The sequence below is a fragment of the Schistocerca nitens genome, chromosome 2, assembly GCF_023898315.1.
Source record: "Schistocerca nitens isolate TAMUIC-IGC-003100 chromosome 2, iqSchNite1.1, whole genome shotgun sequence".
Lineage (NCBI taxonomy): Eukaryota > Metazoa > Arthropoda > Insecta > Orthoptera > Acrididae > Schistocerca > Schistocerca nitens.
In genome coordinates this window covers 899,817,592-899,831,597 of record NC_064615.1, presented here as the reverse complement: position 1 = coordinate 899,831,597, position 14,006 = coordinate 899,817,592, and the positions used below count along the sequence as shown (strand labels likewise).

The 14,006-nt window shown below is 46.0% G+C and overlaps 1 protein-coding gene across 1 annotated transcript in view; it reads right to left on the bottom strand.

Moving 5' to 3' along the window:
- LOC126235427 (hematopoietically-expressed homeobox protein hhex) overlaps positions 1-14,006 on the bottom strand; it is a 419,468-nt gene that overhangs the window by 155,925 nt on the left and 249,537 nt on the right. Inside the window, exon 6 of the mRNA XM_049944151.1 lies at positions 10,936-11,037. Coding sequence (XP_049800108.1) covers positions 10,936-11,037 — 102 coding nt within the window. The remainder of the gene's footprint in view (positions 1-10,935; positions 11,038-14,006) is intronic.

The window sequence follows — 14,006 nt, the reverse complement described above, 5'->3', positions numbered from 1 at the left end:
GAGGGAGGACTCGAACCTCCGCCGGGACCAGCCGTACAGTCCATGGCGCAGCGCCCAAGACCGCTCGGCTAACCCCGCGCGGCAGTGAGGCAACATCAAATTAAGAATCCTCCAGCACTTGTGGCCGAGAATTCGTCGAATTCGACCCGAATACCGAGGGGCATGGCCCCTCCATGACGAAATGACAGCCCACAAAGCGAAGATTGTGGATGGGTTTTTGGTCAGAAAATGGATCACAGGCCTGGATCGTGCACCGTATTCGCCGAATTTGGCCCCAGCCGACTTCTGGTGGTTCCCCATGTGAAATTGACAGTGAAAGGATACCGTTGTCACGCGATTAAAGACAACCAAGGAAACTGTACTGCATAACTAAATGCAACTCTAAAAAGAGACAACAAAGGTTGTTTCAAAATACTCTTGAAACAATTTCAGTTACGTTTTTATTCAGGGGGAGAATATTTTAAATAAATACAGTGATTTTGCGAACATAGTTCGTGAATTTCATTTTTCAGAGGCGCAGCACTAACGGAACTGTGACACTGATGTGCCTGTAGTCATGGAAACGATTGACTCGTACGCACGACGGCTGTGAGGAACGTAGTTGAGCGAACGCCCGCAGACACGCCGCGGTCCATTGGCGGTATATATATACGTCAAGGCGGGGAGCCGCTAAGAGGTCGGGGGCGGAAGTTGGCGCCTCCACCCCCGCCGGCGGCAATCAGGGTGTGCGGGCCGATGGGATTAGCGCCTCCCCTCCCCCGCCCTTCCCACCGCTCCCCACCCCTCCGCGAGCCAACATCTGCCGCCTGATTACCCAGTCCCACGGGACGAGGTCGCGGATCTGCCCGCTAGCTCCGAGGCTGACAACTCCGTGCCGGTGGCTCCTGCTGCCAATGCGGCAGTGCTGGACGCGTTTTGTCGTCAAAAAGCGGAAATGCGAACGTAAGTGGAGCCGAAGGTCGGAGTGAACACCACAGAGCTTTACAAGTCCTGGTACTACAGTCTAAAGTTGGATTCAACACCAAAGAGCTTTACACTGAGGTGATAAAACTCATGTGATACTTTCAGATATCGTGTTGGACCTCTTTTCGCCTGGGGCAATGCAGAAACTCGACGTGGCGTGGTCTCTGCAAGCCGTAGGAAGTCCCCGGCAAAAAATACTGAGCCATGCTGCCTTTATAGCCGCCCATAATTGCAGGAGTGTTGCCGGTACTGGATTCTGGACACGAACTGACCTTTCGATTATGCCCCATAAATGTTCATTGGGATTCACGCCACGCGATTTCGGTGATCAAATGATTCGCTTGAACAGTCCAGAATTTTCTTCAAACCAATAGCGATCAACTGTGGTCCAGTCACATGCCGCATTGTCATCCATAAAAATTCCATCGTCGTCGGATGCGAACTGTCTCCAAGTAGCATAACAACCAGAGGACCCTGTCCATCCCATGTAAATACAGCCTACACTATTATGGTGCCACCACCAGCTTGCATTGTTGACAACTTGGGTCCCTGGCTCTGTGAGGCCCGCGCCACACTCGAACCCTACCATCAGCTCCCACCAACCGAAATCGGGATTCATCTGACGATTTCAGGGTTTTCCAGTCGTCTCGGGTCCAACCGACATGGTCAGAAACCCAGGAGAGGCGCTGCAGACGTAGTCGTCCAATTAGAAAAGACACCCGCGTCGGTCGTCTGCTGCCAAACCCCATTAACATCAAATTTCGCCGCACTGTGCTAACAGGTACGTACGTCGTAGGTCCAACATTGCTTTCCCACACTGACACGGCAACAAGCCCGAGAGAGGTGCTGCAGGCGATGTCGTGCTGTTATCAAAGGTACTCGCGTACGTCGTTTGCTACCATAGCCCATTAACGCCACATTCGTCGCACTGCCCTAAGGGATACATTCGCTTTATGTCCCGCATTGATTTCTGTGGTTGTTTCAAGCAGTATTGCTTAGCACTGACACCTTTACACGAACGCCTCAGTTCTCGGTCGTTAAATGAATGCCGTCGGCTAGTGCGTTGTCCGTAGTGAGAAGCATAACTGAACTATGGTACTCTCGGCGCACTCTTGACACTGTGGATTTCGGAGTACTGAATTTCCCAACCATTTGCGAAATGGAATGTCCCATGCGTCCAACTCCAACTAGCATTCCGTGTTCAAAGTCTTAATTTCCGTCGTGCGGCCGTGAACATTTCACACGTATCACCTGATTGCGAATGACACCTCTGCCAATGCACTGCCCTTTCATACCTTCTGTACGCGATATTACTGCCATATGTATATGTGCGTATTGCTGTCCCACGAGTTTTGTCGCCTCAGTGTACTAGCAATGATACTACAGCCAAAGATTCCTTTACCACAGTGAACATCTACATCTTACTCCGCAAGCCACCTAATGGTGTGTAGCGGAGGGTACTTTCGGTACCACTATCTGATCCCGCCAACCCTGTTCTACTCGCGAATAGTGCTTGGGAAGAATGATTGTCGGTAAGCCTCTGTACTGGCTCTAATTTCTCGAATTTTCTCCTCGTGGTCAATACGCGAGATGTATGTGGGGGGAAGTAATACGTTGTCTGACTCGTCCTGAAAAGTGCTGTCCCGAAATTTCAGTAGTGAATCTCTCCGTAATGCACAATGCCTCTATTGTAACGTCTGCCAGTGGGGTTTGTTTAGCATCTCCGAAACGCTCTCTCGCCAACTAAACAATCGCGTGACAAAACGCGCCGCTCTTCGATGGATTTTCTCTATCTCCTTACTAGTTCTACCGGATATGGATCCCAGATAGATGAACAATACTCAAGAATCGGACGAACAAGCGCCTTATAAACCACTTCTTTCGTGGATAAGTTGCATTTCCTTAAGATTCTTACGATGAATCTGAGTCCGGTGTTTTATGTAGTCATTCCACTTAAGGTCGCTCTGGATCGTTACGCCTAGATTTTTTACGGCAGACGCTGCCTCCAGCTGTTTGTCATCAGCTGTACAGTAGTGGATTTCTTTTCCTATGTATGCGCAATATGTTACAATTGTTTACGATCAGGACCAACTGCCAGTCTTCACCATTCATCGATTCTCTGCAGGTCGTTCTGCAAATTCTTCCTGTCTTCTGGCGTTGCTACTTTGGCATAGACAACTGCATCATATGCGAATAGACTTAAGAGCTTCCGACGCTTTCTACTAGATCATTTATATACATTGTAAACAGCAACGGTCCTATCACACTTCCTTGTGGTACTACGGATATTACCTTTATATCTGTCGCTTTAGTTCCGTTAAGAGCAACGTGTTGGGTTCTATCTGCAAGAAAATCTTGAATCCAATCTTTGGTCTGCTCCGACACTCCGTAAGCTCGTATGTTTTTCATTAAACGGGAATGCGGGACGGTGTCAAACGCCTTACCGAAATTAAGGAACACGGAATCAGCCTGAGCGCCGTTGTCCACTGCGCTGTGGATCTCATGGAGGAACAGAGCGAGCTGAGTTTCGCAGGATTTCTGTTTGCGGAAACCATGTTGATTTTTATAGAGGAGACGTTCATTTTCCAAGAACATCATAATTCTTGAGCATAAAACGTGTTCCATAATTCTACAACACATTGACGTCAACGATATACGTCTAATTGTGTGGCTCTGTCTTACGGCCTTTCTTAAAAACGGGGATGACTTGCGCTTTTTTCCAGTCGTTAGGTACCTTTCGCTGCTCAAGCGATCTACGATGAATTATTGCTAGAAGGGGAGCAAGTTCTTTCGCGTAATCTTTATAGAATCTTATCCGTATCTCATCTGCTTCTGAAGTGATTGTAGCTGCTTTTCAGTTCCGCGAACGGTTATCTCAATATCTGCCATTTCGACTTTCGTACGACGATTGGAAAGAGGGACAGTGTTACGATCTTCCGTGCCGAAACAACTTCAGAAGACCGAATTCAGTATTTCGGCCTTCTCTCTGTTATCTTCCGTTTCGGTTCCGGTGTGGTCGCTGAGAGAATGAATAGAAGATTTTGACCCACTTACTGATTTTACATACGACCAAAATCTCTTAAGGTTTTTCCTCAGGTCCGTTGACAACGTCTTACTTTCAAAATCATTGAACGCTTCCCTCATTGCTCTCCTTACGATCATTTTCGCTTCGTTCAGCTTTTGTTTGTCAGCTAGATTTTCACTTCTGTTGAATCTGAGATGAAGTGCTCTTTGTTTATGTAGCGCTTTTCCAACACGGCTATTAAACCAAGGTGGATCTTTCCCATCCCTTAAAACCTTACTCGGAACATACTTGTCTAGTGCATATTGAACGATGCCTTTGATTTTTTTTCCATTTTTTCTCGACATCTCCGTCCTCATCGCCGAAAATTTGATGCTGACTGCTAAGATATTCTGAAATTTGTACCGTGTCATCCTTGCTTAGCAAATATATCTTTCTACCTTTCTTAACGTTCCTTGTAGGACCCGTCGTCGTAGATGCTGTCACAGCCTTATGATCACTGATACCTACCTCTACGTTAACTGATTCGATAAGTTCAGGTCTATTGTTTGCCAGGAGGTCTAGGACGTTACCCTCACGAGTTGGTTCTCTAAGTATCTGCTCAAGGTAATTTTCGGACAAGATGGTTCAAATGGCTCTGAGCACTATGGGACTCAACTGCTGTGGTCATTAGTCCCCTAGAACTTAGAACTACTTAAACCTAACTATCCTAAGGACATCACACACATCCATGCCCGAGGCAGGATTCGAACCTGCGACCGTAGCAGTCGCACGGTTCCGGACTGCGCGCCTAGAACCGCGAGACCACCGCGGCCGGCTTTCGGACAAGACATCCAGAACAATGCCACACGATTTCCTGTCTCTGGCACCAGTTGCGATTGCATAACACTCCCAATCTATACCTGGCAAGTTGAAGTCACCCACTATTACGATGGCATGATCAGAAATGTTACTAATGATGTTGTGCAAATTCTGTTTGAAGCGCTCTGCAACAGCAGATCCTGACCCAGGTGGTCTATAAAAGCACCCGATCACCATTTTTGACCGTTCTGTGATACTCAGTTTCACCCAGATGAATTCACATTCGGAATCCGTGATAACCTCGCTAGACTATTTTTTACTGCAATAAACACGCCGCCACCATTGGCAACTAACCTATCCTTACGATAAATGTTCCAGTGATAACTTAGGATTTCGCTGTCACTGTTCCCAATACTATCTGTGCATTATAATCTGCAGTAAGCGATATTAATTCTGGGACCCTTACTTGGATGCTCCTGCAGTTTACTAAAATCATATTAACCTTTTCTATTTTTGATCTACGAGGACGAAGATTCCCTGAGGTCGCTGTGGCTGATTTAACAGGCAAATCATTTTTGCTCCCAAGTGAGGGGTTCTCTAACCTAAAAAAGCCCTATGTGCACGCCACACGTACTCCGATACCCTAGTAGCCGCTTCCCGCGTGTAGTGCACGACTGACCTATTAAGGGGAACCCTACAATTCTGCCCCGATAGCGGAGGTCGAGAAATTCGCATCCGATACTGTCGCAGCGCCGCCTGAGCCTCTGGTTTAGACCTTCCACTCTGCTCCAAACCAGAGGAACGCGATCAACCCTGGGTATGATACTACAAATAGACAGCTTAACCTGCACCCCGCGTGCGTTGCTAGTTGCCTTCACCAGAGCCAACCGCCGAAAGTAGCTGAGGATGTCATCAGAACCCAAGCGCCAGGAGTCATTCGTGCCGACATGTGTCACTACATGCACCCAGTGCGCTCGATAGCCGCCGGCGGGGCCTCCTCCACATCACGGATGAGACCTCCCGGCAAACATACCGAATGCACACTGGAATTTTTTCCCCCCTTGCCTGCTATGTCGCTGAGGGGCTGCATCACTTTACCAGGCAAGGTACAGTTGGAGGTGGTATACCGACGGCTTCCTTCGACCTACATCAAACGTATACGAACGCCCAAGTGTGATGTGGAACTGACCACTAGACGTCATAAAAGGCGGACCCGGCAATATAAAAGGAGGCGAGGAGCATTGCGTTGTCAGCAGAGAAGCAGTAAGAACAGAATAGGTCGGTTAGGAGAGGCAGTGACTTCGAATGTGGAGTAATCATGGGATGTTGCCTGAGTAACAGACTGTTGGTAAAGTCATCGCGAAGAGAAAACGGGAAGCAAGAACGGCAGCTAAATCAATACCAGGCAGAAATGATGTACAGATGGACAAGAACCGTTGGGGATAGCAGAGAATGGTTGTAATAAATGCGCGTATCAGCGGAATGAACCAGTCGCGAGTTCCAAAGTGGTACCAGCAGTCCAGCTAGCACACCGACTGTGCACAGGGAGGTAAAAGGAATGGGGTCCAATGGTCATACAGTGCATGCGGCATTTCAAAGTCAACGCTAACCGGCGCTCGAAATGATGTAAAGAACGATCTCTCTTGACAGTGGATGACTAGAAACGAGTGATCTGGAGCGATGAATCACGCTATACCCTGCGGCAGTGTGATGGAAAGTTTCGAGTTAGCGAAAAGAACGTTAAATGTAATCATGTGTAGTGCCAATCTAAAGTACGGATAAGGTGGTGTTATGGTATGGGGCTGGTTTTCGTGTGTGGACCACTCATCGCGTTTAAGAGAACATCAAATGCTGAACGATATGAACACACTTAACAGCATTGTGCACAGCAGAGGCACAGTGGGGAGACGATTGTTTCAGCATGACAATGCATACTTTTGTATAACGCCATCTGTGAGAATGGTTTGCGGATAACAACATCCTCGAACTGGGCTGGCCTGCCCAGATTTCCGACCTGAATCCAGTGGCATATACACTACTAGCCATTAAAATTGCTATACCACGAAGATGACGTGCTACAGACGCGAAATTTAACCGACAGGAAGAAGATGACGGGATATGCAAATGATTAGCTTTTCAGAGCATTCACACCAGGTTGGCGCCGGTGGCGACACCTACAACATGCTGACATCAGCAAAGTTTCCAACCGATTTCTCATACACAAACAGCAGTTGACCGGCGTTGCCTGGTGAAACGTTGTTGTGATGCCTCGTGTAAGGAGGAGAAATGTGTACCATCACGTTTCCGACTTTGATAAAGGTCGGATTGTAGCCTATTGCGATTGCGGTTTATCGTATCGCGACATTGCTGCTCGCGTTGGTCGAGATCCAATGACTGTTAGCAGAATATGGAGTCGGTGGGTTCAGGAGGGTAATACGGAACGCCGTGCTGGGTCCCAACGGCCTCGTATCACTAGCGAGACAACAACCATCTGCACGAACAGTTCGACGACGTTTGCAGCAGCATGGACTATCAGAGCTCGGAGACCGTGGCTGCGGTTACCCTTGACGCTCCATCACAGACAGGAGCGCCTGCGATGGTGCACTCAACGACGAACCTGGGTGCACGAATGGCAAAACGTCATTTTTTTGGATTAATCTAGGTTCTGTTTACAGCATCATGATGGTCGCATCCGTGTTTGGCGACATCGCGGTGAATGCACATTGGAAGCGTGTATTTGTCATCGCCATACTGGCGTATCACCCGGCGTGATGGTATGGAGTGCCATTGGTTACACGTCTCGGTCACCTCTTGTTCGCATTGATGGCACTTTGAACAGTGGACGTTACATTTCATATGTGTTACGACCCGTGGCTCTACCCTTCATTCGATCCCTGCGAAACCCTACATTTCAGCAGGATAATGCACGACCGCGTGTTGCAGATCCTGTATGGGCCTTCCTGGATACAGAAAATGTTCGTCTGCTGCCCTGGCCAGCACATTCTCCAGATCTCTCACCAATTGAAAACTTCTGGTCAATGGTGGCCGAGCAACTGGCTCGTCACAATACCCCAGTCACTACTCTTCATGCACTGTGGTATCGCGTTGAAGCTGCATGGGCAGCTGTACCTGTACACGCCATCCAAGCTCTGTTTGACTCAATGTCCAGGCGTATCAAGGCCGTTATTACGGCCAGAGGTGGTTGTTCTGGGTACTGATTTCTCAGGATCTATGCACCGAAATTGCGTGAAAATGTAATCACATGTCAGTTCTAGTATAATATCTTTGTCCGATGAATACCCGTTTATCATCTGCATTTCTTGTTGGTGTAGCAATTGTAATGGCCAGTAGTGTTTTGGGATGAGTTGGAACTACGACTTCGCCGCAGACTCTAGCGTGCAACATCGCTTCCTTCTCCGGTCTTGGCTGTTGATGAAGAAGGCGCTGCCGTTCCTCCACAGACTTTCAGAATTTCATCGCAAGTGTCCCCAGAAGAATTCAAGACCATCATAAAGGCAAGGGCTGACCCACTCCATATTAACACTTTGCCGTCCGCACGTCTCGTGCGAATTTATTCGCTTGGCGCCGGCAGCGCTCATTCGGATTATTTGGCTTGTTGCCGGCCGCCTGTCACCTTTCCGTTGATGACGAGCGTCAAACACATTGACTTTTGCGCCCTTTGATTTTTCCGGAGATCATCTATTTTTCTGTATCTTTCCACAAACTCGAATTTTTTTTCCAAGTAACTTCTCTGCAAGTTGTACACTGTTATAATAATTATCCATGTGGAGATGATGCCACTTTCCACAAGAAGGTGTCAATAGTTCCATCACTGTTTTTGCTAAAGGCTGTCCAGCGCCGGAATATACCTTGAATGAGGAAATGTATGCCGTAGTAGAATCACACAGCATCCGAATGAGTATGCCGTATTCCGTAATTTTAGTCGGATAGTAAACTTTAAAATTCAATCGTCCACCCCACGGTATCATTCCTTCATTAGTTGAGATGTTTTGACTTAGGTTAAAGGTTTCTTTAAACTTTTTGGAAAAATAATTACAAATTGCAATTTGACAAGCCGGTCGGCATTATTCGGTTTATTGTTGCTGTCGGAAAAATGTAAAAATGAATATATTTGTCTGAATCGCTTGCGGGACATGGATTCGCGAAATATTGGTGTCTATATAAACGGATTCGTTGACCAATAGTAATCGATCCTTGCTTTTTTTTACAATTCCCATAAGGATAGCAAGCCCAAACCATTTTCTAAGTTCGGGTCCCGTAACGCCAACAAATTTGGAATTTTTTTAATCCAGTTTCCTTCTATTTCAATTCTGACTGTAGTACTCGTTGGTCTCGTTGCGAATTTATTCAAATAGATCGTTCCCAATATATAATTCTACGATATCCTCGACGCTCTGTGTATGTTTGGGAAATATGTTTGGACCCGGAGATCCTTCAAATTTATTACTGGTCCTCGGTAAATCAAAGTCTGACCACTGTGCACTGCCTTCTTCGTCTGATTCAGCCGAATCAGTTGGCAACCGTAGTGTTCGCCGAATTATTCATGGACGTATTTCACTATCTTCCTACGACTCTGCTTCACTTTCATCTTTTTGATTTCCAATGTCTTCTTCCCAATCGGCTAAATCGCCTGGAACGTCAGACAAGACCTCCGTGAATTGATCGTAAATAATCCTATTGTCTCTTTCGTCCGACGTGATGAAAGGGCACAAGCACATGTAAAAACAAACCAAAAAAATCTTGTTGACATGTGTAAGTTATTGTTACCTAAACAAAACACCAACAGAATGCAAAAGATAATAAAGTGCTGTCGCCGGCCACTGCGTGATACTACGCTCACGACACCACTGTGGTGTCGCCGGACGGCATAGTGTTAATGTGCACTAATATGAGTCCAGATAGTTTCGCCCTGTTAATGTATTTGAAATGAATTACCGAGCCAGTTACAGGGAGAGCTACAGTTTAACGTGCGATCCGAGCCACGGTGCAGTTCGGCGCTTTTCACGTTAGCAAAGAAACATTTGGGGAGGCGTAGAAAGTGATGGTAAGTGACAGGTAAAAATTGGAAGACTGACCGGGTGTAGAAGCAAAGACATCGCTGAGGCTGAACAGGTGATATACAAAATCTACACACAGATAGGCCTTGCTGTGTACCGTTGAGTCTTCCCATTATTTGAGCTTCTGTATCACTTCCAGCCATCACCAAGTTTTTATAATGGTCACTACAGCGTGGATATACACAAATTTCCTGAAACCAAACAATACAGTATATGAAACCTAAAAACTGTTGTTCTTTGTGTGTCTAAAATCATTAACATTATTTTCCTCACTTTCAGATATATCAAGACACGTTAACTGAGGCACTAATCAAGCTACTTAAGTAGCACAGTGACTTTCCTTTGTAGTGTCGGGAAAAGTTCAAATCCGTGATCTTAATTTTCTTCTGATAAAAACAGAAGTTTTAATTCTTGTAATTCGAATAAGACAGGTACATTAATTGTCGTAAACTTCAGGTTATACATATACAGGCTCTTCATTCTGTGTTTGGATTTCTTTAAAGGGGCTCTATCATTCACCCTCGTGCAAAAATGATCTAATATGTCTGGGAATCGCAAGTCCCCAGTAACAATATTAGCCAATGTCGGTTAATTTGTAAAGCGGTGCGAAGATACGAAAGAGCATCAAGTACACAATATTTCGAGCCATTTAGGAATCTAATGTTTGTAACACTGAGAGTTCTCAAATTTTACAAGATCCATTTCCCTAGGCTGCCAATAAGTGAACTTTTAAACTAATGCTTTCAGAGCAATTGTGTGTTTTTAGAACACGTAACGTTTTAGTGATACAGTACTTGCGTTTTTGATTCTCTCATGCCTTCATCTTGCTGTATTTGAATAGTGTGATAAAACGAAAATACCCCATTCAAAAAGAAGTAAAGGCGAGCTATACTGAAGCGTAGAATTTTTCGTTTCTGTACAGTGAACGCCAATTGAAAATCAAAGTACGAGTAAACTCTCAATTGATAAATTATGAAGTATGCAGCTGTGGCTTAAAAAAACTGATGAAAGAAATATAAATAGTACGCAGTCCGTTGAGCAGCGGATGTATTAGTGGTTCGTTGTACTGACCTGCACTCGGGCCTCCGTGAGGTTGATCTTCATGGCGAGGTCCTCGCGGGTGAAGACGTCCGGGTAGTGCGTCTGCGCGAACGCGCTCTCCAGTTCCTCCAGCTGCGGGCAAACGCATCCCTTGACGAAGGCATACTCACAGCACAAACGCTCGCAAAAGCAGTGTAGGCGCCTAACAAGGAGAGGTCCCCAGCAGTGCGATCGACTTTATGGAACTATCTACACGGTGATGTAGGTTAAGATCCCATGTACAACACACTGCAGTCAGTCACCCTGACGGTCCCTCGTTTGCGAGAAATCGACAAAAAAAATCGGAATTTTGTGTGACACTCTATAGCATTAAGAAGTTGCATTATGTAGTGTGGTTACGTGGTGTAATGGACAGGATGACAACTATGCAAGCAGAAAGATATGGGTTCGAATCTTGTCATATGCGCAGACCTTTTTTTTTATATCTTCATCGAAATGATTTTGATCATTTTTTATTCAATTAATTGATTTAAATGTAATTTTTAGTTACATTTCTTTGTCACATAATTTCAATCATAATACTAATTTCTTCATTTACTATGATTTTTACTCCTATCATTCTTTGTCCACTTGAAACCTTTATTCATGTGTTCTAATTAACTTTATGTGTTAATTTCGATTTAATTTCTTTTGCTTTATCACGCTGTTTTTTCGTCCACATTATTGCGTTCATTATATCTATTTCTCACTTTGCTTGGATTTCGTTTCACTTTTAATGCATCTTTCATTTAAATTTTCATCTGCGTTATTTTGTCCATACTGCAGTGGGTGCTTAGGTTATGTTTTAAATATTTGTATGACGATTACCGTTTAAAGAAATTGCACAACTGGTAAGAAAATACATTTTTCACACCATTGCACAAATATAAATAGATTATTTTGTCTTTTGTTTTCTAACTGATGGATCGGAATTTTCAACTAATTGAATTTTATAATAGACAAATTAAATTAAATTCATATTCGAAAAGAATCCGATTGGAAAGAGAATGACAAAGAAAAAAGGAAACAAATGAAAAAGTTCATATAGTGATAAAAATGATGTGACAAATGAATAGAAATAAAAAATTACATTTAAACCAATTCATTGAATAAAAATGAAGAGAGTTGTTTCGATCAAGATTAAAAAAAAGCCTAGCTCAAGATATTCGAACCCACATCCTTCTGCATGCGAAACTGGTGTCCTATATTTTTTATCTTATTTTTTTTCATTGATGTTCGTTGCATTTATTCGGGGCATATGTCGCAAGACACTTGTTCAGGTTCAGCATTGCTCCATTCACTTAGGGTTTTTTTTATGAAAGAGGGCAGCTAACGATGTGACCGAACACTGAGTTACCATGCCGGCTCCATTACACCCCGAAACCACGCTCTGCAGTACAACTTTTACAACGCTATGGAGTATCACACAAAATTTCAATTTTTTTTTCGTCAATTACTCGCAAATGTAGGTCCACCAGTGTGAATGGGTGCAGGGTGTGATGCCTGGGATATTAACCTACACAACCCCAGAGATGGTTTCGAAAGGTCGATCGCACCGCTGCTGACCTCTCCTTGTAAGTATGAGCCCCACACTTCAAAAAGTAAGTTACACATATCGTCCCCTGCTTTGACCATTGCGCAACAGCTATGGCGGACTGTCGTACGACCGTACATTTTCTGGCTTCCCTCCGACACATTTCTGCTGTGGTACGTTAACAAGTGTATCACAGTGTGCAATGGAAATTGCGTGGCAACTGGAAACGCACACCAAAGATAAAGTGTGTGGACAGTATTATTCCTGTGAGTACAGCGTCTAAATTGCAGATAGATTCACCGAGAAATTGTAGCAGTATATACACTCCTGGAAATTGAAATAAGAACACCGTGAATTCATTGTCCCAGGAAGGGGAAACTTTATTGACACATTCCTGGGATCAGATACATCACATGATCACACTGACAGAACCACAGGCACATAGACACAGGCAACAGAGCATGCACAATGTCGGCACTAGTACAGTGTATATCCACCTTTCGCAGCAATGCAGGCTGCTATTCTCCCATGGAGACGATCGTAGAGATGCTGGATGTAGTCCTGTGGAACGGCTTGCCATGCCATTTCCACCTGGCGCCTCAGTTGGACCAGCGTTCGTGCTGGACGTGCAGACCGCGTGAGACGACGCTTCATCCAGTCCCAAACATGCTCAATGGGGGACAGATCCGGAGATCTTGCTGGCCAGGGTAGTTGACTTACACCTTCTAGAGCACATGCGGACGTGCATTGTCCTGTTGGAACAGCAAGTTCCCTTGCCGGTCTAGGAATGGTAGAACGATGGGTTCGATGACGGTTTGGATGTACCGTGCACTATTCAGTGTCCCCTCGACGATCACCAGTGGTGTGTGGCCAGTGTAGGAGATCGTTCCCCACACCATGATGCCGGGTGTTGGCCCTGTGTGCCTCGGTCGTATGCAGTCCTGATTGTGGCGCTCACCTGCACGGCGCCAAACACGCATACGACCATCATTGGCACCAAGGCAGAAGCGACTCTCATCGCTGAAGACGACACGTCTCCATTCGTCCCTCCATTCACGCCTGTCGCGACACCACTGGAGGCGGGCTGCACGATGTTGGGGCGTGAGCGGAAGACGGCCTAACGGTGTGCGGGACCGTTGCCCAGCTTCATGGAGACGGTTGCGAATGGTCCTCGCCGATACCCCAGGAGCAACAGTGTCCCTAATTTGCTGGGAAGTGGCGGTGCGGTCCCCTACGGCACTGCGTAGGATCCTACGGTCTTGGCGTGCATCCGTTCGTCGCTGCGGTCCGGTCCCAGGTCGACGGGCACGTGCACCTTCCGCCGACCACTGGCGACAACATCGATGTACTGTGGAGACCTCACGCCCCACGTGTTGAGCAATTCGGCGGTACGTCCACCCGGCCTCCCGCATGCCCACTATACGCCCTCGCTCAAAGTCCGTCAACTGCACATACGGTTCACGTCCACGCTGTCGCGGCATGCTACCAGTGTTAAAGACTGCGATGGAGCTCCGTATGCCACGGCAAA